This window comes from Podarcis filfolensis (assembly GCF_964270895.1).
Source record: "Podarcis filfolensis genome assembly, chromosome: 10".
Lineage (NCBI taxonomy): Eukaryota > Metazoa > Chordata > Lepidosauria > Squamata > Lacertidae > Podarcis > Podarcis filfolensis.
The window spans coordinates 1421110-1448535 of record NC_139612.1 but is presented as its reverse complement, the minus strand read 5'-3'; the positions used below and the strand labels follow the sequence as shown (position 1 = coordinate 1448535).

Below are 27426 nucleotides of genomic sequence, written 5' to 3'. Positions count from 1 at the left end.
AAAAAATAGAGATCTCCCAGGAAAAGACTTTAAAGTCATATGCACAAGATGTCTGGTGAAGGAATTTTTAATAAGGCTTTTGGCTGATTTAAAAATGTCTGTGCTAGGTTAGATTGTGTTTTAATGACTGCTGAATTTCTGTTTTATTGTACTGGAATTAGTCTAGAATATTATCTGTCTTGTTATGTGCCATTATAATCAATCAAATAATAATAATAATAATAATAATAATAATAATAATAATAATAATAATAATAATAATTTATTTATACCCTGCTCATCTGACTGGGTTTCTCCAGCCACTCTGGGTGGCTCCAAACAGAATATAAGTAATAATAATAATAATAATAATAATAATAATAATAAAGCGATAAAACATCAAACATTAAAAACTTTCCTAAACAGGGCTGCCTTCAGATGTCTTCTAAAAGTCAGATACAATGGTACCTCGGGTTGAGAACTTAATTTGTTCTGGAGGTCCATTCTTAACCTGAAGCATCACTTTAGCTAATGGGGCCTCCTGCTGCCGTCGCGTCGCCACTGCGTGATTTCTGTTCTCATCCTGAAGCAAAGTTCTTAACCCGAGGTACTATTTCTGGGTTAGCGGAGTCTGTAACCTGAAGCGTCTGTAACCCGAGGTACCACTGTAGTTGTTTATTTCCTTGACATCCGAAGGGTGGGTGCCACCACCGAGAAGGCCCTATAACCTCACTTCTCGCACGGAGGGAACTGCCAGAAGACCCTCAGAGCTGGATCTCAATGTCCGGGCTGAACGATGGGGGTGGAGACACGCCTTCAGGTCTATTGGGCCAAGGCCATTTAGGGCTTTAAAGGTCAGCACCAACACTTTGAATTGTGCTCGGAAACGTACTGGGAGCCAATGTAGGTTTTCAGGACCGGTGCTATGTGGTCTCGGTGGCCACTCCCAGTTACCAGTCTAGCTGCCGCATTCTGGATTAGTTGTAGTTTCCGGTTCTCCTTCAAATGTAGCCCCACATAGAGTGCATTGCAGTAGTCCAGGCGGGAGATAACTAGAGCATGGAGCACTCTAGCAAGACAGCCCGCAGGCAGGGAGGGTCTCAGCCTGCATACCAGATGGAGCTGGTAGATAGCTGCCCTGGACACAGAATTGACCTGCGCCTCCATGGATAGCTGTGAGTCCAAAATGACTCTCTGGCTGTGCACTTGGTCCTTCAGGGGCACAGTTACTCCATTCAGGACCAGGGAGTCCTCCATACCTGCCTGCCCCCTGTCCCCCCAAAACAGTACTTCTGTCTTGTCAGGATTCAACCTCAATCTGTTAGCCACCATCCATCCTCCAACCACCTCCAGACACTCACACAGGACAATTCACTGCCTTCACTGGTTCTAATTTGACAGAGAGGTAGAGCTGGGTATCATTCGCATACTGATGAACACCCAACCCAAATCACCTGATGATCTCTCCCAGTGACTTCATATAGATGTTGAAAAGCATGGACGAGAGGACAGGACCCTGAGGCACCCCACAAGTGAGAGCCCAGGGGTCTGAACACTCATCCCCCACCACCACTTTCTGAACACGGCCCAGGAGAAAGGAGTGGAACCACTGTATAACAGTGCCCCCAACTCCCAGCTCCTCTAGGCAGTCCAGAAGGATGTCATGGTTGATGGTATCAAAGGCCACTGAGAGATCCAGCAGAACTAGGAAACAGCTTGCACCCTAGCTTTCACCTAGCCTGCTGGAGATCATCGACCAGCGTGACCAAGGTAGTTTTAGTCCCATGATGAGGCCTGAATACTGACTAGAAGGAATCCAAATGATTTGCATCCTCCTGGCATGTCTGGAGTTGTCCAGCAACGACCTGCTCAATCACCTTGCCCAAGAATGGAAGATTTGAGGCTGAGCAATAGTTGGCCATATTGGCCAGGTCCAAAGAAGTTTTTTTAAAGAAGCAGTTTAATAACAGCCAGTGGGTCTGGGAAGGCTATTACTACTTGGTAGGCTCGACACTGAGCTCTAACCAGTGTCCAGTTCGATTCAAAATGAGTTTTCCACCACCGGCACTCTAGCCATCTCAGCAATTGTTTCATCACCCTCAGCCCTGGAGAAAACCATGGGGCTGTCCGGGCTGCATGCAATCGGAGAGGGCACTTCAGAGCCAGACAGTCAATAGCCCTGGTTAACTCTGCATTCCAGCGGAAACCATTTGATCCATTAAGGGGGGGGCGGCCATCCGAATCAGCCCCAATTCCCTGCAGAGGAGAAGGGTCACGGTGAAGTCTAGTTGCACCAGGAAGTGCTCCAATCATGGCACTTATTTTGTTTCACCTTTACTTAGTGTCAGACCACCCACATCCATAGAGGTGAACACCAGGTCTAAGGCATGTCCACGGCTATGAGTTGGGCTAAACCTATTCAAGGACAGCCCCATGGAGGCCATCCTTTCCACGAAGTCCTGAGCAGCCCCTTGTAAGGTTGTGTTGGCATGGATGTTATAATCCCTTAGGACAACCAAACTAGGTGTCTCCAGGAGAACATCTGCCATGACCTGAAGCAGCTTGGGCAGGGAATCCTTGGTGCAGCAGGGAGGTCGGTACACCAAACCCCCCACCCACCCACACGGCCTGGGTTGCTGTGCATAAGAGAAACCTGGTAGACAAGCAGCGGTAAGAACAGGCCCATCTGCTTCATCCAACAAAGTCTCTGTTACACATGCCAGGTCAAGTCCTCCATCCATGATCAAGTCATGGATGGCAGTGGTCTTGTGAATCATTGACCTGGCATTGCACAGCAGCACCTTCAGGTCATGTGGGTCTCCCTTGCTGATTCCAGTATCCGTCTGGTCAAGACCAGACCCAGAGGTAGGGATAGTCCTCAAATAATGACTAAACCTGCCTCCTCGGTAATGAAATGGTCTGGTTTTAGCGTAACTCCTCCTCCTATCCATGATCACTGAAATCAGGTGTCCCAGTGAACACCCCCCCCCCATGGAACCTGCCCCAGTCATTCTGTTGGGTGGGGCCCACTCCCAGGCAGCCCTGACCCTCTCCCCTTTAGAACAGAACACAAATCATACAACAAACCAAAAAAAAGTGGAAACAACCCCCCCGAATAATAATAATTTACAATCATACTAAAATTAAACCGATCCCCAGCCCCAACTAAACGTCCATCCCACCCCCAAGAAAAGAAAAAGAAAAAGAAAGAGAAAAAAGCCAAAATTCAAAACACCACTGATTAAAAACTATTTAAAACACCTAAAAGCATTTAAATAATTACTTAATAACATTACCACGGGGGGGGGCTGGCCCTCGCCCTTGTCTCACCCCTAAAGGGCCACCCCCTTTGGTGTCCCCCTGCCAGGCCACCTTGAGTTCCTTGAAAGCAAGGCAGGGTAGAATTTCTAAAATTTAAATTAAATTATTGAATCATTAAAGCCCCTGATATTAGATTTTTACATGCTGCACTAATTATGGGCATTTCTAAATCATGCATTATCAGCTAGCTATGACAAGCAACAACAGATGAAACTGTTCCTCTTGAGTGGGAACAACTGGCAAGTACTGGAGGTTAATCATTCCTCTCTCCCCTTCAAAGACACGGTCATGCAAAAAAAATGAGAAGGCAGACATTTGCTTCCCAAGAAAACCATTTTTTCAACTGTGGAATCCCTTCTTGAGGTAGGTCTATGTTTTGGAAGTTAAAATGCAGATCTTCCAGACAGAATATTGGACTGAAGATGTCACCTGCTATTTTTGCTTCCAATAGAGCTTTAGTGCAACTTTTCAAAGTATTTGTTCTCTAAGGGACTTGAAAATCTTACACACATATCATTATTTTATCTTATAGCAGTCCTCACAGAACTGCAGTACTCATGTTTCATGCAGCAAGACAGATTATCTGCATTCAGCTTCAACCCAGTTTCCACTATCTCAAATCCATGTGTCTTTTGCAATACAGGAAGATAAGAATTATACTGAGGCATTAGGCTGCCGAGCATGAAGGAAACACGTGTTTGACTACCTAAGAACCAGAGAAAGAGAGAACTTAGATGACAAACACACTTTGGTTAACCTACTAGTCATAATAATAACTAGTGCAAATGAAACTGAAACTCCCTGTCGTTCTTCAGAATGCACCTTTTCTGCTCAAAGACAACCTCCTCAGTCATAATCCACTGACACATAGTGGCTGACACATAGCCACTGTGTATGTGTGTTTTTCTCTTCCAAATATGCAGGTATTTTCTTCTTTCTTGGAAGAAACCCTGAAAAGGGTACTAAAATTAACACCTATTATCTCATCTCACAACACACTGGGTTAAAACTGATGATCCCCTGTGTAAGTGATGGGTCACAGGATTTACCTCCCCCTGACTGGCTGAATCCTGCTAATCTCTGCCAAACCTTCCTTGCAAACAACATAAAAATAGCTGAATTTGAGAAACAGGTTGTCTCCATCTTTACTAGCCTGAAATACTTGCATTTTTCCTCTTCCCGCAATGGGGCCCAGGCATTGCCTGAGAGAATACTCTGCTACATACACTGAAACAGTTCCTTTAGGACTTGCGTTAAGTAAGCACTAACCAGTCATTTTGTGCCTTTTCTTTCTTTCTTTTAAAAGCAACTCTCATTCTCCATCTCTCTTTATCTTACCACTTTCTAAACATACCTTAATAAACATAAAGCTGCTGAAAATTCCTAGCACATTGTAACACAGATTCTGCCCCCTACACTTGCCTATATGGTCAGCTGCATTAATATTCTTTCAAGAGAAGGTGCATCAGAATAACAGGGTTAAATCCCCATATCTTAGCAGTGGGCCTGACTCAAAGGCAGAGAACAATCAGGCCTGCTGGCAGCTACCTCTGTTTAAGTACAAACATGAGCCTCTTGGCTGGTTTTTCAGCCAGCAGAGGATGCATGTGCCTGAGCTGTATCAGGAAAGGGATTAGGCATTACAGGGGGTTGGACTAGATGACCCTTGGTGCCCCTTCCAACACTACATTAGGTAAAGAGGTAGCTAGAGAGGCTGCAACTGGCCCAAGGTCACCCAGTAAGCTTCATGACTGAATGGGGATTTGAACCCTGATCTCCCAGGTCCTAGTCTGACATGCTAATCACTACACCACGCTGGCTTCCCAGAGCATTTCTGCTATGAGATAAATTAAGTAGGTAAATAAAGACAGAGGAAAGCAAACTGAGCAAACTACTTACGTCTGAGGAAAATGGAACCTGGAGCTCAGTCACAGATCCAGGAGCTCACAAATGCAATCACCATTGACAGGTGTACATTTAACACCAGTAGCCACCAGAGACACTCTTCAAGAGACTTGTGACTGATTGCCTCTTGTGCCTGCAGGCTGTGCAGCATCACAGTCATGGGCTGCGTGGGAGGGGTGGCTACAAACACACGTGCACACATGCCCTGCACCCGCTGCTGCTCCTTGGTGAAAAAGCAAAAGCCCCACCAGGCACAGGTTACAACAACAACAACACTTCCTTTGCCTCTGTAGAGGCAAGACAGCTGAGCCTCACTGCGCCCCAGAAACAATGGCTGGGCACTAGGCATCGCCACAAGTCTATGGGCAACTAAACAAGGGGCTGGTTCACTTTCTTACACACTCTTCCTTTGGTGGACTCCTCTACTTCGCCAGACGTATACCCCTGTGCCACATACCCAAGAAGGGTATTCAGCTGAATTCATGCAATCTCCCAACCCTCAGCTGTTTCCTGAGAAGGAACAGTCACATACACTGCGCCTTTAAGTCATTATGTAATATGCTACATTATAGAAACAGGGAAGAAGAGGGGCAGTGTTCCTGCTCTACCCTATGGCAAGGAAAACATTGGGATAAACAAAGATTTGGGCCTGTGGTCAGATCTCTCACAGAGCAGCTTTGCCTCAACCGTGAGGTTTCCAATTCTGAGGAAGTTTGGGGGTTTTGCAGGGGGAGGGGGAATCCAAGGAAATGTAGAGTCCCTACCCAACTAGTAAGTCAGTGGTGCTTAGGGTGTTGGGCCTGAGTTTAAAATGCAACTCAGCTTGGGAGACCCGAGTTCAAATCTAAACTCAACAATGACGCTCACTTTGCTGGGTGAGCATCTCAGTCTCACCAACCACTCAGGGTTGTAGTGAAGATGAAATGGGTATTCCACATTGAGCCCCCTAGAAGAAATATGGGATATAAATGTAATAAAACCAAAGCGGTAAAGCAAGAATTAAAAATTCCCTACTGAAATAAAACAGAAGCTTTGGAGCATACATTAAATAATGCTTTGCGCTTGCACTGATAACTGAGTAACACAAACACCTGAGCTGCCAAAACGTATGTCTTGAGAGCTGTTTTTAGTGCTGGATGATAGGAGGAGCAGTTGGATACCTGTAGAGACTAGTAGAGAACAGATAAAGTATCTGAGAGAGATGAAAAGTTGTTTGATAGGTTACTTGTTGATAGGAGTATTTTAAACACTGCTGCAGCCAAAAGCATATGGGGTGTGGATTCTGGAGTCTGTTACAGAAAAGAACAAGTAAAGACAACCAACACCTACACATTTGCAGCTGATCTGACCTGAAGCAAACTGGTTGCCATGGCAGAATGATTTCCTAGCAGCACACAATACTTACCTCACCGAATTCACACTGCTTTTTTCCTCACCCTAAAAGTTCTTTGCCAGCACTATTCAAAATGACTGACAGCTTGAAAAACTGAAGACCTTTTCACAGAATGAGTTTTTCTCTTTCACATTACAAAATTACTTCCAGTAGCCAAAAGGGATTGAAACACTGCCGCTTGATCCACTTTGCTTCCCCTAATGTTTCCTTGTTTCCAAACTGATCACCGCCCACAATTCTGGAGCAAAGTGTCTCACCTACTAGATTCCAACCACTTTCCAGTAAACAGCATAAACCTCCACCTGTGAAACTGTTCAAACTTAACACAGTTCTGAGCCACTTAACAAAAGGGACAGTATTTCAATATAGCACTTCAAGGAGGCCCTTCCAGGACTGAGAGAGGTGAGAAGGACAAGGGGCAAAGGGGAAAGGGGGCCTGAGAAGCAGCGAGAGGGAGCAACCTTAATTTCCCTGTGTTTTCTCCACTTACTTCCTTTTCACGGAGGCAGTGGCTCTCAAAAGGTGTGGCACTGGTGTGACAGGAGGGGTGGCAGGTGTGGTGGGAAGATTCACAGACAATCAATATTATATTTTGGGAATTATTCATTTTCTCATGTAGCTGCATTGCTTTATACTTTCTGGATGCCCCATGATCATATGACAAAATAGTTGTGTTCTATGTTATAAATCAAGCACTGCTGGGGTTGTTTCTTCTTGTTTTCCTTTTTAAAAATAAATAAATTAAAGCTTAAAAGAAATGCAAAGATCAACTACAAAGTATATTTCCTTTAATACAAAAATATGAAAAAACGAATCTAAATAAAAACAAAAACAAAGGAAGAAGAAAGAAAAAGGGGAGAAAAGGAGGTAGGGCTTCCGATTATTCATCTGTCAGCTATACATAAAAATAATTCAAAACATTGGCTCTTTTTCATGCAAAAATACCCAAGGAGTTTCCAATCAACAATTATTTTTATCTAATTAAATATGTCAACTTCACCATACATCTCTCAAAAAAAAATCCCCAATCTATTTTTTATCAGTAATTTTTTATTCTGGAAATATGGCCCAGAGAAAAAAGTTTGAAAACCACTGAACTTGAGAATGCTTTGCACGTTCCTCACTTGTTAATTGTAGCATCAAGAGAACACTTTCAGGTGTGAATGTGCCATCTCAAGACGAAAGTTTCATATCACCTGATATTAAAACTTCTCATTGGACTGCAGTTAGCTATGAGTCCAGTCACAAATCAACTAGTGAACATGAATATGTGAACCAGCCCCAGGCCAGAAGAGAGTGGGGAGCAGGTGGGCATGGGCATGGGCATGCGATTTTGAGGTTGCTTACTCCAAGTCTCCCAGTACGTAGAGGCAAAGATGGACCCTTTGGTAAAGATTACTGAAATGGGGCATACATTTCCATCTGGCCTGGGCCTCTTACCAGCTTTCCATGGCCGTGATCAGCACTTTGAAGAAAAGGAGTGATGCTGTGTCCCACGTGGGAAGCTTCAGAAGCATCTGCTGTACGACACACCATTGTGAGACTGTACTATTGGTCTAATTCTGTGCAGCTCTTTACATTTTCTTGGAAAGAGTACTGAGGTACTTTTAAAGACTAATTAATGCATCGCAGCATGAATTTTTTGCAGGCAAGTTCATTCTTCCTGTGGAGTGGATTGGAGGCCCATGTACCCATATTTATGGTTACCAGATGTCCCTGTTTCCTGGGGACGGATTTACAAATCTGTCCCTGGACAAAGTCCGTCCCTGGAATGTCCCCGGATTTCATTTAATGTCCCCGGATTTATATCTTAAGTGTTGTAGATTTATTAGTAGGGAATGAATATTGTGTGATTGGTTCAACGGCACAAAACACATCATCTGGGGACTTCCGGTGAAGCAAAATGGCGGGCGCAACAGCAGCAAGCAGCTCCTGAAGCCAGCCAGAGCCAACTGCGCTACCAAGCTGGCTCCGGACTGCTGAGACTGCCGCTGCCACTGCCACTGCCGAGGGGGAATTGGGGACGCCCGGTGCATCAACTGGGGGAACTGCTGACATCCTCCCCCTGTGACCCAAATCAAGCCGGGAGTGAGAGCACCCAGCTACCTGGCTGACTGCCCAGCGGCGTTTCCGGGGCCAGGAAAACCCCAGAGCCGATGCAGGGAGAAGAAGAGGAGAAGGAAGAGAGAGAAAGAGGAAGGAGAAAAAAGAGGGGAGCCCCGACCTTGCCGCGTCGCTGCTGCTGCTGCCACTGAGGAGGAGAGGTAGGAGAGCACCGGGAGGGCAAGGACACGTGGCCGAGCCCAGGTCCAACCCGAGCCTACTCCATGGCGGCTAGCGCTCCAAGAGAGTCGGCCAGGGCCCAGATGAAGGCCGCTTGACAGAGACCACAAAAGAGAAGATACTACTTCTTAATTTTTTTTTCAAAAAAAAAGTGTCCCCTAATTCTTGGGGAAAAAAACTGGTAACATTATGCCATATTGGAATAGGCTCTCCCTTTGAAAGCTCAAACAGCAATACATTAGATAGCCTTTAAGGTTTTGCTTGATGCTCTGTCTTTATTAGTTACAACAGGCTGGCATAGTTGTTCTTCCAAAATTAGTTCTTAGGTTTCATGAACGAAAGGTTCATGCTCACCTAGAGAACGATAAATAACACACCAGAGCAAAAAAATTCCAGTTGTGTCCCAGGGAAACTTGGGGTTCCCCCAAAGCCTTTCATGGTCTCCTCAGTCAGAAGCTCTGTAATGATGGGCAAACTTGCCCACAAGCTCAGCTTACCCATCTGCTATCTTGCATGCCTCCTAAGTAAGATTGTGTTGAGAATTAGCTACGATATCTGGTCTGGATCTAGACCCATCAAATAAGTGATTCAGTTAAACACACTGTAAACTTCATACAGGGAAATCCCGTTGGTGAAAAACGGGACTCCACAACGCCATCTCGTGTCACAATTTTATAACACATACAGTATAAAGTGCCTCAGGTTCAAATGTCACCTCTGTTGTTGTTGTTTAGTCGTGTCCGACTCTTCGTGACCCCCTGGACCAGAGCACACCACGCACTCCTGTCTTCCACTGCCTCCCGCAGTTTGGTCAAACTCATACTGCTAGCTTCGAGAACACTACCCAACCATCTCGTCCTCTGCCATCCCCTTCTCCTTGTGCCCTCCATCTTTCCCAGCATCAGGGTCTTTTCCAGGGAGTCTTCTCTTCTCATGAGGTGGCCAAAGTACTAGAGCCTCAGCTTCACGATCTGTCCTTCCAGTGAGCACTCAGGGTTGATTTCCTTCAGAATGGAGAGGTTTGATCTTCTTGCAGTCCATGGGACTCTCAAGAGTCTCCTCCAGCACCAGAATTCAAAAGCATCTATTCTTCGGCAATCAGCCTTCTTTATGGTCCAGCTCTCACTTCCATACATCACTACTGGGAAAACCATAGCTTTAGCTATACAGACCTTTGTCACCTCTATTGTGAAGGGGTGACTAGAAGGCCTTAGGCAACCTAGTCTCTCTCTGTCTCTCAACCTCAGCACCCACCCCATCTGTCATACAGGGAAAATAACATTCACCTGCCTTATAGGATTTTTGTCTTTTCACCATTACAGGATAATGTCTGTGAAACACTCTAAAGTGCTACACAAATGCCAACAATTATAATCTTCCCATACAACTATAGAGGAGGGTTCTGGGTGTGTTCTAGGGCACACTCAGTCATTCCTGCAGGATATGTGCTGCCTAGAACACTCCCCAGAACTTTGCGGAATATAAAGGGAGGAAAATATTTTATAGAAAAGGCCGAAAACCAATACATCAGGGGGTGAAATGGAAACCATGGGTATTGAACAAATAAATCATTCAGGACCAAACTGCATTATCGTTTGGCTAGGGACAGATAAATGACAAAAGGGTTAGTAATGAGAGCATTATTCTCTGTTATAAGACTTATATGAGCAATATTACTGAAAGTAAATGATTCAACTGTGATTGCCAGTGATTAAAAGTGTCAGGTTTTTATTAAAGTGACACTCAGTGGAAATGAAATAGAGTATTTATATTATCTGCTCTGCAAATTAGTTTTTGATTTTGTCACGGTTCCCTTGTCAAATGAGAGAATGAGTTGAGTAATTGCTTAAGACACAATGATAGAGATGTGTCAGATTTAACAGTTGCCATGCACTTCTTTGTTCTCAGCTATGCATGTGGGGGCCCAAGGGCTCAATAAATGTCCTGCCTTTGCACCCAAACTGGGAATTGCAATAATTAAAGCAGATGTTTGTCAACCATCTGTAAGATCCCAAAATATGGACAATTGGCTCCCTAAAAACATGCAAGTTCATTGGTTGTTTTCTCCACACCTGATGCCTGGCAGCTGAAAGTTTAAACTGACTTTGTCGATGATGAAAATATCGCTGCCTGCCTCCCCAATCTCCAAGTGGTGCGGAGATGCCAGGTGTTCCAGGGCTCAGCCAAGGGTCCATGTTTCCTTTTGGGAATGAGGCACAGTGGAGACTGCAGTGTCTTTATGATACATTGTTTATTTGCACATTAAATAGTCTATAAAAATGGTACACAGATAGATAAATTAACTAAACACAGAAAGAGGAAAGCTGTACACAAAAGGAGAGGATAAATGGGGAGGAAGTACATATGGAACATTCCAAAACCTTCTAACTACATTTTAGAGACTTAGGTTCATGACATCTGAACTGAGCCATATTATTTGGGAGGACTCCCTTTTAAATTAATATTATATATGTGGTATTATATCTGTAATGAGCAAGTCATACATGCTACTTATCATTTAATGCTACAGACATCAAGGAAACAATGTGCATTTGTAGATCAGACCATAGAAATACCAAAGGAGAAGATGACTGTCTTTCACATTTTATTTTTATGGGAATTCTGTTTTAGATATAAGCAAACTTTATTTTGGAAATAAAACTTAGTGTCACACTTGATTACTAAGTGAACTTGTTAGTGTTATAAAAGCACAGGAGGTGACAGCATAAAGGAGAAATGTTCAAGCATAATATGTGAGTAGTAAATGAAGTGCACACTAGTGGAATTGCACTGGAATTGCTTTGACCCTCCTCCCTCTTCATCCAGACTTCTCTCACAAAGCGTTAGCAGAATTCTGTCATTTTGGCGGAATATAGGAAAGCAGTACTGCAGGCAGATCCTTCAGAGAGGCAATCCTTGGAAGAACCAAAAACAAGCAGGAAAGCCATGCTGATGCAAGCTTGAAACTGGAAGATTTATAATCTCCAGCTCTTTTATGATAAACACAGACATGGTCAGCTTCACTGACAATTAGGGAAACTGTCCCACTACTTTAGTTATCCAGCAGGATATAACTATTTACCAAGCATCTCTTCATGGCCATTCAGGGAAACCTGGACTGTTTCAGTACAGGAGACAACATTGTGGACAACACTGAGCTTGATAAACCAGTGGATCCAACTCATTAAAGGGCAGCTTCCTATGTCCCTACGTCTGAGTCGTGAGACAAAAGGAACTGCCAAGTTAGGTAGGCAATGTGGCGCTCTCCAGATGTTGTGGACTATAACTCCCATCATCCCTGACCATTGGCTATGCTGGTGAGCAGCTGCAGTTCACAACATCTGAACAGCATCATGCTGGCTATTCCAGTGCTAGTCTATATTGCAGCTGGTGAAAATCAGAAGTATTTCTGATTTTATGTTAACGACATGTAGAAATCCAGCAAAGAGCTCCACTGATTCCACAGAATGAACTGAATTGGGGGGGGGGAGAGAATAGTACTCAAAATTCATTAAGATGGCAATCTTAAACTTATCTACGAGAGAGTAAGCTCAACTGAACACAGAACTGAGCAAAAAAATATATGGGATTGTGCTGATAGCCACGATAGCAGCAAATGGGATTATGCGAAGTGCATAAAACTTCGTGTTATACTCTGGGTCATTAAACAGAGAGCATTAGATACATGGTGATGGTATGTAAGATCCACTTTGTCCTTCTAAACAGTCTATCTACTATTCCTGCTCTCTTCCAAGTTCCTATCATTTGTGTTTATATGATGGAGCCTTTGTATAGCTTTCAGCAAGAGAACTGCTGTTCAGTACAGTTTATGATGACATAAATATGGGGGCTAGTTAATTAAAATTAATGGCCAGCGCTTCAAAATTACAGTTGCACGACATGGTATTTTTTCATCTTGAAGAGCCTTGGCGTATCTTTACACAACTCCATTAAAAAGCAATCTCCTCCTTACAGCACACAGTATAGGATGAGAATAATAACTTGCAGAGATTTGAGGTTTTGATGACATAATAAGGAAAAAGAAAAAGTCCTACAATCACATCTTTTACTATGATTGAGCATGGAACCCTTCTGGACCAGCTCTTCATTACTACCAGCAGGTTGTATCCAGAGAACAGTCCTGGGAAATTGTGTTTCAGTCACATGGTCCTTGCATTATGGTGTGTTGCAGCGCATGAACTTGTCTTGAATGCTGTTTAAAATCTATATCGAGCACTTCCGGTTTAGCTTGACATGGCGGAGGCTGTTGATTACATTCACATGGGATATTTTGAGGATGAGATGGGAGTAATCAACCCCCCCCCCCCCGGGCTGGTAGGAATGAAGGGCCAGGGGGCGCTGGGTAGAAAACACTGTGCATCTCTTTGGCAACTCTCCAAAGTTGCAGCCATGAGCCAACAAACTCCTGTTTTTTAATATGGTAATTCGGACTTAATTAACAGACATGTTCTGAGTAAGGGGAGATAAACTACTCTGCGAACTGATTCAGCCATTGAGGAGCTAAAGGATTCGAGTGGAAGAGAGACTATGGAACTGGCATGTCAGAACGGAAGGGGGGGAGCCTCCTTTGTTTCTTTTTTATATACTGCGTGTTTGCCACTTTACTTGGCAAATCCACCTGGGAAGTCTGAATACCGATTGATTATATACGCAAGCGAGACTGTACTATACTGTAATATTGACATAATTTTGATCTAATTATTAACTGTGTGGGAAAGATTTACAAATTTGCAATTAATTCTGATGGACTGTTAAGATCGGAAGATGGGAATTGAGGCTTCCAGCCAAAGTTCAGGCTTATCTGTTCTGGTATGAGATGAAACGAAGAGGTTTGGACATCTGCTGGAAAATCTGGCAGAAAGCCAGATTTCCTCCATTTTGGGACATGTTGTATTGGATAACTACTGGCAGGAAGAAGTGAAAGTGAAAGACACGGAAGAAAATAAACACCCACACAGAAATATACTGTTTTGATATAACTCACTTGCTGGACGAACTCAGAGGCTCAGAGGCTGTGAAAATGAATGAATTGATTTATGGGAACCACCTGGACTAATTAAGAAAGCAGTCCAAATGAGAGATGATGGCAATCCTCCGACCTCAGAGCATGGGAAGTCAAACAAAGTTTTATGATTTGGCTTAATATTTGGACTGTTTGATTATTTTATAATTTGAAATGTCTTTAATGTGGCCTTTACTGGATTGTTAAACTGGAAAACTTAATAAATATTATTTTAAAAAAATTAAAATTAAATCTCTATTGAGCTGTTGGGAGCTGTTATGATGAGATTTGGAGCAAAGTGTCATGCTGATGACACACAGCTCTGTTTCTCCATAACATCTGGGTCAGGAGAAGCTGTGCAAGTTCTGGAATATTGCCTGGGCACAGTGGTAGACTGGATGAGGGCCAATAAACTGTGCTGGAACCTTGGGAAGATGGAGGCACTGGTGGTAGTTGTTTCCCATGTCTGGAAGACTGGCCAGTTGCTTGTTCTGGATGGGGTTGTACTCCCTCTGAAGGAACGGGTGGAAAGTTTGGGGGTGCTCCTAGATCCATCTTTGTCACTACAGGCTCAAATAGCCTCAGTGACTAGGAGTGTCTTTGAACAGCTATGTCTGGTACACCAACAATGCCCATTCTTGGACAGGGGCAGCCTGGCCATGGTGATTCAGGCTGTGGTAACCTCAAGTCTACTACTGCAATTTGTGGGGCTCCCATTGCACATGGTCCAGAAGCTTCAGCTGGTGCAAAATGCTGCAGTTAGACTGTAGGTTGGGAGAAGCTAATGCCAGCACATAACACAGTGCTTAAATGCTTGAACTGGTGCTCATGTGCTGCATGCCAGGTTCAAGGCTCTTATATTAATTTACAAGGCCCTTAACAACTTGGGTCCAATATATCTTAAGGACTACTTGATGCTTTATATCCCTGCTCAATTATTGAGGTTTTCAGACCTGTTAGTGGCCAGACACACAGCTGGTATCCAAGTGTGTTCAAACCTTTGCTAAGAGGAGACAGGTCCCCTCCCTGTTAAACTTCTGGCACTTGATGAAGACTTCATTTAAAAATCCCAGAACATGTTTTTCTTATTTAATGTCTTAGTTTAACTGATGTTGTGCTATATCTCTTTGGTAGTCTTCCTGTATCCCTATTATACTCTGCTCAGAAATGGCATTATTAAGTGGTATGAAAATTCTTAAAATAAATAAATAGATGTGAATAGCAAGTTCAGCCATCTGTGTGAACCTCTCTATATCTGAGAGCTCCCTGGTATACCATGGTGGCTAAGAGAAGCAGCCTTCTTCAGATATTACCTCAAACTCATGAAAGGAATGGGAAGTGAGGGTGCTTGAAGAGGGCCGGACAAAGCTCTCAATGAGGAAGTCCTTGGTTCACCTCCTGCTGCTGCCACAAACTCACTGCGCGACCTTGGGCACTCTTCTCGCTCAGTCTTAGCTTTCCTCCCCACCTGCAATCAAGGGATAAGGCCTAACTCACTGGCGAGGAAGAGGGGGGCGGGGGAGCACCCAGCCCCCGGCAGCACAATCCCAGTGGGGTTCCGTCGCGGCTGCCGCCCCACCCCCAGAATGCGCACCCCGCCCCTGCAGGCAGCATGTCACGCCCCCAGAACATGCGCCAGCCCCACCCCCGCCTGCTCTCTGCCCCTGGTGCCAGAGCATGAAGCTCCGCCACTGGCCTAACTTACGGGCCTGCTGTGTAGGTTACAAACTATTCATGCAAAGTGCCTTGGATTTTTAAAGCATTATATAAATACTAAGTGTATGTGTAGGGCTTTACACATTTTGTCCAGTTCCACACCCAAACCTTAGTTGCACCAAATCCATGTTGCTGAGCTTTTATGCCACCCACTTCTTATTCCTGCCAACCGACTGCTTATAATGGGGGGATTGACATTGTGCTGTTTTTATTGTGAGTATACGCATATAGTTTTAATTCTATCAGTGTTTCATTGGTTTTAATGATTCCCCCCCTACATTTTTAGCTGTTTTTATTTTTATCTGTAAGCCCCCTTGAATCCCTGTCAGGGAAAAAGGTGGAGTGTAAATAAGTACATAACATCAACAAGTCAGTTTACTTATTTGAGTTTTAGAATACTCACGTCTTAGCACCAAGACCTCATAAAACAATACACAGATAGAAACTGAACCTAACCAAAATTATCCTAAGGCAATAGCAAAAATAGGATTTTAAAGGGCTTCTTGAATGCCAGAACTGAATGAACAGAGAGTTCCACAATTGCAGGACCACCACCAAGGAGGTCCTCTTTCATGTGCTCACCAACCTAACCAATTTCACTGGCAGGCACACAAGTAGGGCCTCAGATGCAGATCTTAGATTACAAACTGGAACATACACAGGTGCAGTAGCAGATGCAGCTGGCACAAAAGTAGCATCTGACCCCAGCTGGCATCCTGGCTGCTGCATTTTGCACTATTGGTATTTCCAAACCATCTTCAGTGCCAGCCCCACATGAAGTGCATTGCAATAGTCAAGTATGGAGATGGCCAGAGCATGAGTGACCAAAGCGATGTCCTGCCATTCCTGCAGCTGATGTACCAGACTGAGAGGGTAGAATTTACTGCGACCAGGGCTCCCTTTGGTGCCTCTCCAGCACTGGAGCCTCCCCTTTGCAGCAAATGGGTCGCTGCCATACCATCCACCACCTGCCTCTGTCTAGAGGGTGGCATTGCTTGTAAGCTTCCTACTCATTCGTTTTAGTGTTGCTCTTCCAGCAGGAAGGGAACAAAATTAGAATAAATATTGATGAATCAAAAAAGTCTTCACAATTCTTTGAAAATCCTTTAAAGGGGGAGAAGGGAAGAAATCAGGCCTCCCATGGTAGGGAATGCCATACTCCAGGTGCCACAAATGAGAAGGCCCTGAATCATGTCCTAGCCAGCTGGACTCTGATGGTGGTGGGAAATAGAGCAAACCAACATGGATTTGAAAGTATTTTATGGAAAGAACATTAACATTTTGGTTCACCTCATACTTTGAACTAGTTTTGTAAAGCTTTTGAGTGATGGTGTTGATTTTGTCTCAACTACGGAAATGTTGAATTATTTATGTACAAATTTGAGATATTTCAGTGGCTTTTCTTCTTTGTCTTATTGGCTATACTGAGCAACAGTAGTCTTACTCAAAAAGAAACAGAAAAAGAAACCTTCAGAAGCGGCATTTTAATGGCAAGAATGAACTGATCATGTAATGGAAAATTCATGCAGCCCTTCTCTCTCCTCTGTTACTGTATTTACTTCATCTTAACATAATTTGGTCTGTTTACATAAAAGCTTGATATCTTAACTTGCTTTGCTTTCTGGTTTGTATGCATAATGAAGACATTATTCACAAGACAAAGCAAAGAACCCCAGGAGTCCTACCAAGAATGATTGTCTCAGCAATGGAACAATTATTACCACAGGAGGGTGAAGCTTAAAAATGCACTGCAGCCATCTGATATAGTGAAGTCTCAAGTAAGGTACAGTTTAGCAAAATCCCCCGGTTTCCCACTTACTGAGATCCTCCTTTGAACCCATTGGTTGGGGGAGCAGCCTAAGACGCATCTGGAGTCTTCCCCCCCCCCTCTTGTTTTCTGGGGCTGGCCGACTGGCTCTTTTGGTTGCCATTCAGCCACGCTGCATGGCAGGAGGAGAGGCAGATCCCTGGAACCATCAGGCTGAAGCAACTGGCTTTGGGGTGGACCTGAGAGGGAACCTTTCTCCTCTAGTCTGCTAGTGGAGCTTGCCCATTGCCATCACCCCGATTCATGTCCTTGTTGCAGCAGTGACCTGCATTTGCAACCGGTCTTTGCTATGCAGAGTTTTGCCTTCTTCATAGTAATGATAGTAGATGTACTTTAATTGTGTGTTTTTTCTTCACTTCTGCCGCAGTCCTGTCACTGCAGGTGCTGGAGGCACTGAGCCAAATCAATTGCAGGGGTAAATGTGGGTTGAACTGCCAGCTCCCCAAGGGAATCTTGGGGTTGCCCTGGGCAACCATAGCAGGTGTCCAGGCCAATGGCTCTGCTCTTCAGAAAGGTGCTAATTACGAGAAACCACTATTAGGCCAGCAACCACCTTACCTGGCTTGCACCACACCTGTGCAACAAAAAGGCAAGTGTCTGGTTCTTCCCTACCCTGGAGAAAAGCTCACAGATGTAAATACATGAACAAGAGTGCTTCATATCATATTCACCACCTCACTAAATCCATCAAAGGAGCATCACTTTCCCTGGGCTATAATTAAAAAGAAACCACAACAGCAGCACCAAGCAAACGCAGCAGTAGATGTTGGCATATGTTCAAGTCAGTTGATCAGGAAAGCCACAAACAGTAAAGAGGATGTTAAAGATGTGTGAAAACTGCTTTAAGCCTCTCAGAGATAGAGGCTACTTAGAGTTCTTTTACTTTTCTACTCAAAAACTATTTTGACTAAAGTAGAAGGGAAGAACACATTTTGTAGCTCATAACTTCACTGGGAATATAAAGGTTTGGATCCAAAGGCAGGTGCCCCTCTTGCAGCAGAGGAGGGATACCTTTCCCATCTCTGCTTCCCCGGCCAACACTGGCTCCAGGGGCGGGGGGTTAAGGGATCCTCCAAAGCAGCTCTTCGGGGGGGGGGGCTGCACATAGAGAAGTGGAAAAGGACAAATGACCCACAGCACAGCTGAAAGTAGCTTTTAGATCCAAGCCACTGCACCCTCAGAAACATTTAACTCCCCCCACCAGCACAGCACTGCATTCTAAATAAATTTTCCACTTCAAATATAATGACATTTTCCTTGGTTTTCAAATGCACACACATTTCCTAATATAATCAAGGTTTTTCCACTCCTAGGAGGATGGACAGAAATGATAGTGAGAACAAGCTAGTCAGAATCTCTATTCAGCTGTTACATCTTCCCTTTACATTACTGGCCAAATGAAAGTATTGTGTTTCTATGGTAGCAATCTTGGAACTCCCTGACCAGAGAGGGGAGTGAGAAGTCTGTTGAAAAGAGCCACGTGATCCGCCCTGCCTGAATAATCATGTATGCACCTGGATGGCAGGACAGGGCCACACTGCAGTGCTCCCTGTCCCACGAGGGCGAGTGGCGTGTGAGAAGGGAACGAGAACAAAACTTGTACGAGTCTCAGACTGCAAATCTATGCACACTTTTCCAGAGAAAGCCCCACTGAACACAGTAGAAATTACTTCTGAGTAAGCACATGAATGATTGCATTGTCAATTATCATTCAACTGACTGATTAAATTTGCACAGAAATGCGTAAGAATAAAACCATCCTTTCGAACAAGGCAAAAAGCACATATTGTTCCAGCTCCCACTTTCAGACTCAGGGCTTGAGCTATTGTCACAGTTATTAGGTTTAAATGGTTTATTCCAAAAATCAATATAGTGTTCCAGCATACAGCAGGCTACAGGTTCCAAGATTATAAGCCACAGCAGACCCTACGATACAAGGCTAGGCATCAGCTGTGACCTTGACCCAGCAACTGACATGCTCCCTGGACTCTCCTTTTGAAAAGAGGCACCATCATTTGCACAGTTGGTGTCCCAAACCTTGGGATCAGTGCTTTTTTTCTGGCGGTACTCAACAGTCCGCAGTACCTACACCATTTTTCCTAGAAAAAATCACTGGCTTTGGGCATTTATTTGTATGACACAGAACACACCACAGAGCTGTGGATCTGGGGCATGTTTACATTGCTACCACTGTCCTTGAAAATGATGTATAAGCAAGAGATCATAATTGTTTCATTTGGGCTTGCCTGGTTGTTACAAACTTAGATAATATGGTTCTCAACTTACCACCAGTAATGGTGTTCACATATCCAAGAGTCATAGTCAATACTTAAGAGGACCTACTTAATAGGACCTAATTTTACACTCATTTTCAAGAGTATGAAAACAAGCATGAACTGAAAAGTTATTATTCGCAACAGCTTAATGAAGCAAGGGAGACTTGAAAAGAATCTCCTGAGCTGCATCTGTCATGTTTATCGCTTTGCAGACTGATTTGTGCATCAGTGATACAGTAAAAGCAACAATTAACAACATTACAAAGGGACGCGGGTGGCGCTGTGGGTAAAACCTCAGCGCCTAGGACTTGCCGATCGCATGGTCGGCAGTTCGAATCCCCGCGGCGGGGTGAGCTCCCGTCGCTCGGTCCCAGCTCCTGCCCACCTAGCAGTTCGAAAGCACCCCCAAGTGCAAGTAGATAAATAGGTACCGCTTTATAGCGGGAAGGTAAACGAAGTTTCCGTGCGCTGTGCTGGTGCTGGCTCGCCAGAGCAGCTTCGTCACGCTGGCCACGTGACCCAGAAGTGTCTTCGGACAGCGCTGGCTCCCGGCCTCTTAAGCGAGATGAGCACGCAACCCCAGAGTCGGTCACGACTGGGATACCTTTACCTTTACCTTTTAACAACATTACAACAGTAATAATAATTAGCAAACATATATCTTTTTTCTGTTTCTGAGTAATATAACTGTAATCAAAATCTGTTTTAAAATATACTACCATGATGTTCATACATCCTAACTGAGAAAGCATATACTCTGCAGGGGCCTGTAATTCCTTTAATTTTCTTTGGTTATTATGTCAATCATTTTTTAAAGTTCTAGCTTATTATGATGTGCTGCTGGCCTGTGAATTGTTTTAGACAACTGTTTTAAATGAGAGGGTTTTATTGAGCTGTGCTATTGCAGTTTATGATTGTTAATGTAAGTGAGCATGGCCTTGAAATGTTTAAAATAAATACATTCTATGTAAGTTATAAAATAGGGATTACATTTTTAATTATGAGAAGATAATAGATACAATGGAATGCAAGAACAGAGAGAGAGAGAGAGAGAGAGAGAGAGAGAGAGAGAGAGAGAGAAATGATAGACTCTACTTTTCAATGTCTATCTGGTGAGCATCTTGCTTAAGCTCCCTTACAATATGTAAGCTTAGTACAAAATAAAAAATAAAAACCACTGCCAAAATATGTTTGTGTCAGTTTGAAATTGAAGAAGGCCTTGAAGATTTTCAAGAGGATGCAACAGTTTGTCTAACTCAGAGGTCGGCAACCTTAATCGGAGGATGGGCCGGTTGACTCTCCGTCCATCGGAGGATGGGCCAGAGTGTGTGCACGCACGCGTTCTCCCGGGTCGGAGGAGCACCCGTGCGCATGCGCACACACTATTTCCAGCACTCCTCTGGTGCTTTCCCCTCCTCAGCCAAAAAGTTCTGGTACTCACCATGAAGTTGTTATAGTGAATGCCACACTTCTAACATTTGGTGGGGAAAGAGGCCAGCCCTGCACTCCCTTGAGTAAATTCTATAAAAGTAGCTACTATAAAACATACATGCTCAAAGCCTTTTAAAAGGTGCAGCAGAAACAAGATTAGAATATATAATTATTTCAGTTTGGCATTCTGCTATCAGAAGCTATAAGCAGTCAGAAATCAGTACTGGTATTGGCTACGATGACAGAATATATGACAAATAGAGGTCTTTTGGTAGTGGAACTTGTTTTGTGAATTTTTACATCAGTGGGCTTAGGCATGTGCAGCTCTGCATAAGATTAGGCTGAAAGTTCACTAGAACTTACTCCTAAGTAAGTGTATGCAACAAGGCTGCAATCCTCTGGATATTTACTTGGGACTAAACCTCTGAATTAAATAGCACTTACTTTTCTAAGCAAAAATAGACATAGAACTGAAAGACTTGTAGCCCTCCAGATGTTGTTTGACTCCAGCCAGCATGGCCAATGGTCAGGGATTATTGTAGCTGTATTTTAGCAACAGGTTCCCCATCCCTGATGTAAAAGATCCAGCTTCAAGTGGTTGTGTGGGGAGAAACATCAGGGAACCTTTGCTGCTTCTGGCACACACATACTCTCATTCAGGCCCAAGCTACACACTGTGCACAAATGCATGTCTTGGTAACCTAAGGGCCCTTTTAGAACAGCAAAAGCCAATGAAATTTCAGCCTCACTCACTCATTCATGGCTCATTTTCCTCACAATGTCTACAGCAGCTCCCGTGACCAGTGCTTTTCAACCAGTAGTACTTCAAAGTATGTCAGGTTTTACGAGTACCACCAGTTGAAAAGCATTCAATCAAACCATTCTCCTAGGCCTTACACATGTTATTTTTCACTTAAAAGCCTATCTATCTCCTCTATATGAGCCAGGAGAATTGGAAGCAGAACGTAAGTGTTCAGGTCTCCAAGGCAGGGGTGGAGGAAGGGGGGCGGTGGGGGTGGTCCGCCCCGGGTGTCACCACTGTGGTGATGCCAGGCGGCACTCACTACGGGGCCTGCAATGTCTTTCCTGGGAGACACGGTGGCTTGGGTGGCTCTGCGCTGCCCAAACTGTCTGCCCACTGCCTCCCCACAGCTGTAGGGCGGCTGAGTGGGAGGAGGCAGGCAGACTCCAGAGGCTCTGCGTATGGGAGGCTCGCCCCATCCCTATGGCGTGCCATCCTAGATGCCCGAGTGGCTTCCTCCGCCGCTGCTCCAAGGAATTCAATTTTTTTCCATGTAGCTTATATGACTGCATAAGAATGAAGTCACCATTTCAGCTGACTGTAAATCAATCCAGCTTTACACTGCTTATGACTCAGGACTACATGAAAAAAATAACACAGACTTGACCCATTCCATAAGCATTTTGGAAAATTAATAAAGATGGGAAAGGTAGACAATGGCTCGCTTCTCATGCCATGGTATGCTATCATTAATGATTTCCCGTGCACCTACCTGTCTGGGCAGTTTGGCTGCTCTCTGCTAGCATGCAAAGGAAATTAGCCAAAATCCTAGGTTAGTATTACATCCAACCAAGGGATCATGGTTTGCTTTGTTCAAACAAACTGTTACTAACAAGCCAAGAACAAACCTTGACTTATCATCATGGTTTGTCTGGCGTGAAACAAACCACAACCTCTGGTTTGGACCATAATGCTAAGCCAGGCTTTTACAGCTATGCATATTTATTCAGAAGCACATCCGGGCTGAATATGCATGGGATTGCTATCTTACAGTGCAATCCCAACCATGTCTACTCAGAAGTAAATCCCACAGAATTAAATGGGGCTTACTTCTAGGTAAGCCCCTTCATGGATCACTGCCTTGCCGTGGCGAAGGGGCTTGAATAACTCAGAGAAGCTATGAACTATGCTGTGCAGGGCTGGGCTGGATGAATTCCAAGCCGGAATTAAGATTGCCGGAAGAAATATCAACAACCTCAGATATGCAGATGACACAACCTTGATGGCAGAAAGTGAGGAGGAATTAAAGAACCTTTTAAAGAGGGTGAAAGAGGAGAGCGCAAAATATGGTTTGAAGCTCAACATCAAAAAAACGAAGATCATGGCCACTGGTCCCATCACCTCCTGGCAAATAGAAGGGGAAGAAATGGAGGCAATGAGAGATTTTACTTTCTTGGGCTCCATGATCACTGCAGATGGTGACAGCAGCCACGAAATTAAAAGACGCCTGCTTCTTGGGAGAAAAGCAATGACAAACCTAGGCAGCATCTTAAAAAGCAGAGACATCAGCTTGCCAACAAAGGTCCGTATAGTTAAAGCTATGGTTTTCCCAGTGGTGATGTATGGAAGTGAGAGCTGGACCATAAGGAAGGCTGATCGCCGAAGAATTGAATCTTTTGAATTCTGGTGCTGGAGGAGACTCTTGAGAGTCCCATCGGCTGCAAGAAGATCAAACCTATCCATTCTGAAGGAAATCAACCCTGAGTGCTCACTGGAAGGACAGATCCTGAAGCTGAGGCTCCAATACTTTGGCCACCTCATGAGAAGACTTGACTCCCTGGAAAAGACCCTGATGTTGGGAAAGATGGAGGGCACAAGGAGAAGCGGACGACAGAGGGCGAGATGGTTGGACAGTGTTCTCGAAGCTACTAATATGAGTTTGACCAAACTGCGGGAGGCAGTGGAAGACAGGAGTGCCTGGCGTGCTCTGGTCCATGGGATCACGAAGAGTCGGACACGACTAAATGACTAAACAACAACAACTTCTAGGTAAGAGAAGGATTGCAGCCTTAATTGTAATGTGGTGTCCTGTGTATGTGTCACAATTCCAAGGAGCACAGCCAAGGTACAGGGTTTGTTAGGTGCAGAATCTAACCTGAGAGTCACAGTTCTCATTTTAAAAACCAGGCTCTAACCCTCATAGTAGTGAGCATATATTTGAAAGCATGTAGGAAAAGTGTGGTGAAATCTCATAAGCCAGATGGATGGATGAATAAGTCTTCCAATGGCAGGGAAGGATTCCAGTTCCCTGAAGACCTCCTTATTCCTTCCTGTGGCAAACCAAGTCAGAGTGCAACAGGCAAAATAGGAGGAATTGCAGAATCCATTATTCCTTGTAAAATAAATTAAGTTTAAATTGCGTAAGTTATACAAGTCACAGAATCCAGTTTTCCTTGATACAGCAGTTAGACTGTGTTGAGCAGAATTTGGTTTTGGGGTTTTTTACGAGCGCACACAACCCAGGGCATAATGAAATGGCTTAAAATAGAAATTGGCGAAAATGTTGGCAACCCTGTTGTATTCTTAACCAAACTTTTCCTGGTCCTAACTTTCATGCATAAAATTAAGTCCAGGTGTTTTATAATAAAGAAAACCACAAAACCTCCAAGTTGACAACTATATAGTTAAATATAGCTTTGTGGTCATAGATCATAAATTACAACACTAACCAATTAAAAGTCAATGGCACAAGTGATCTAGTAGTAAACGTAATTATTTTCTTTGGCACAAGCTACAGGAAACCATTTGAATCAATGCATCACCTTCAGGGCAAGATGACGCCACTATGCAGTATTTACTGATAGGCATTCTAGTCAGTGGCAGCGCTGGAATTGTCCCCAAAGTCAAATACCTTTTACACCATCTCAAGCATCCAAACTCGTGCAGAGTGCATTTCTAAATAGGCATAGAGGTAAAATTTTATAATTGCTATACTGCTTCTTAAATGAGTCTCTTATGATGACTCTGTGCTCTTCCACACAGTTTAGCTAATATTAATTATTACATGACAAGAAAAGGCTTGTTTCTATTATACAAAGTCTTGATAGTACAAGTTATTAGCAAACACCCAGGGACAAAAAAATAGTGCTAATATCCATAGAGCAGCACACACATAAAGTGAAATATATGTTTTGCTACCTATTATGAATGCCTAATCAATACCAACCTGCATAAACCACCTCCATGTTAAATGTCTGATTGCTGCACTCACGTTCAGAATATCAGGATAGTAACATTTTCAACAAACTTCCCCCATGAAATACAGCGAAACAGAAATATGACGACAATGCTAGCGTGAGATTTTTATTGTACGGGCAGGGTGCAGCAAGTGTAGTACAAGTTAATACTGCCATAATAATTATCACCTAAGCTATCCTAAAGAGGCATAGCATTAAAAATGCAGCTGCACTTACAGCAGAGCCAGATGTGTATACAAACCTAAAATCAACAACTACATAGCAGTCCGTCTATTGACCTTTCCTACAATACACAGCCATCTGCACCTAGAACATCTTATTTAAAAAACAACTGCTAAACTGAAAACTATTTTCCTATCACACCTTGTTCCTTTAAACTATTTGAGTATGTTGATTCAGACAAAAAAAAAATTTTTTTTAAATCTGTTTTGCTAATCTGTGTATCCAAGCACTATAAATAAAGAGGGGGGAGGGCATACTCTAGCAACAACAGTTAAGCTACACCAATGAACTGGGAAAACCCCACAGCCAATCCACTCTGATTATTCTGCTCTTCTTTCTATGAATAGACTCTGCAGTCAGCTTTAGAAGAAAGCATAAAAGTCAAACCATATTTACGCTGTCCTTTTAAATTCCATTGCTATTAATATGTACAGCTGACTCTCCTGATTCCTATATGACAGCATGCATTTTGCCCCCAAAAGAAAAGGGCAGTTATCATTGCCACTGTTTCAAAGTAGCTTGTGATCTACGCAATGCAACAAGCACGGCGTATTTGAACAGCGCCTTTTCAAGGATTCATAAGACCTTAAAAATCTCAATAGCAGACGACACATGCGCGCACACTTTCACCAGCACACCTGCCTTCTCATATACTGGCATTTGCAAATGTGAACATTAAAATACTGCACTGCTTTGCTTCATACCCTCTGGCTGAACTATGTTCCCCAGGGAGAGCTGCCCAGCCCAAGTTCCCTCTCGCACGGCTATAATGCAGCAGCCTCCAAGGATGCACGGACATGCAAACACGGGATCTGCCCAAGTGTCAAATTATGTCCACGGCGCCTCTGAAAACTGAAACACGCGCATGCCAGCACGGCCCCCAAATGCCGCAGCACATGTGCCCTGTCCGCATGCCCACCCCATGCCCGGCAGCACCCCGTCTCCTTGCTCTCTCGCGCTCAGCCCGGACTTCGGCGCTGAGCCCCGGCACCTGGCGGGCGGGAGCGAGCTCTGCCTGCCGGGCCGGCCCGAAGGGGCCCCGGGGCTCCTGGACGGGGACGGGGGGGGGGGTCCCAGGCAAACCTGGCATTCCCGCTCCACATAGACGGGAGCGAGGGGGGACTCTGCCCCGAGGGAGGAGAAGGGAGCGCTCTCCTGGTCCCAAGGCAGGGAGCTGCGCATCTGTCCGACTCCCGCCCCCCCTTTCGCCGCTGCCGGGCCGGAGCCCCCTCGCCCGCCCCGCCGGTGCCCAGCCCGGACGCTGCCTGGCGCGGCCACTTACGTGCCCAGGGTCTCCTTGAACTCGAAGATCTTGCTGATGTCGTCGGCTTGCTTCTTCCACGAGCAGCCGTCCTCGCCGTTCTCGCGGGCCATGGCTGGGCGCAGGAGGAGCAGCAGCCCGGGCGGCTTTTGCTTTCTCTTCGGCGGCTCCTCCGCTCGGCTCGCCGCCGCCGCCGCCGATGCCTCGCGCGCCCACTTCCTGCTGCTGCTGCTGCTGCTGCTGCTGCCGCCGCGGCTTCTCCTCCTCCGCGCCGCCTTTCCGCTCTCCCTGCCGGCCCCTTTTCGGCAGCCTCCCCGCCCGACCAGAAAGCGGGCCGAGCAGCGACAGGCCAGCTCCCGCCTCCCCAGGTCCGCCTTCGCCTCGGCCCCCCCCCCCCGCTTGGCGGCTCTTTCGCAGCCCAGAAGGAACTTTGCAGCCCGAGGGACGCAGCGCAGCGCGGACTCGGCTCGCCTCAGGCGCGGCGTTTGGGCGGCACATTGGGCTGCGCTTGGTTGTTATGGAAATGGCCGGGCGGGAAGCCAGCCAGCCAGCCAAGCCGCCGCCCCCCGCGCGCCTCCCCCAGGCTTCCCTTCCCGCCGCCGCCGCCTTCGGAAGGACTCGAGACAAATTCGCATTGCAGCAAAAGGATTCTATATATATGTGTGTGTGTGTGTGTGTGTGTGTAGACACGGCGGCCCGCCGGTGACCCGCGCGCCCCTTTCTCGGCTCCCCTTTCTCCCCGCGTCCGACGCGGAGCCCTGCATGGCCAGCCCCAGCCGGAGCCGCGGG

At 45.0% G+C, this 27426-nt stretch overlaps 1 protein-coding gene across 2 annotated transcripts in view; it reads right to left on the bottom strand.

Moving 5' to 3' along the window:
* Positions 1 to 27096, bottom strand: part of CAMK1D (calcium/calmodulin dependent protein kinase ID) — a 254006-nt gene extending 226910 nt beyond the window's left edge. Inside the window, exon 1 of one of the 2 annotated variants that reach the window (XM_083575316.1) lies at positions 26659 to 27096. In XM_083575316.1, coding sequence (XP_083431442.1) covers positions 26659 to 26750 — 92 coding nt within the window. In that variant the 5' untranslated portion in view covers positions 26751 to 27096. The remainder of the gene's footprint in view (positions 1 to 26658) is intronic. The other variant, XM_083575315.1, reaches the window with a different exon arrangement.
* Positions 27097 to 27426: the final 330 nt, after the last annotated feature.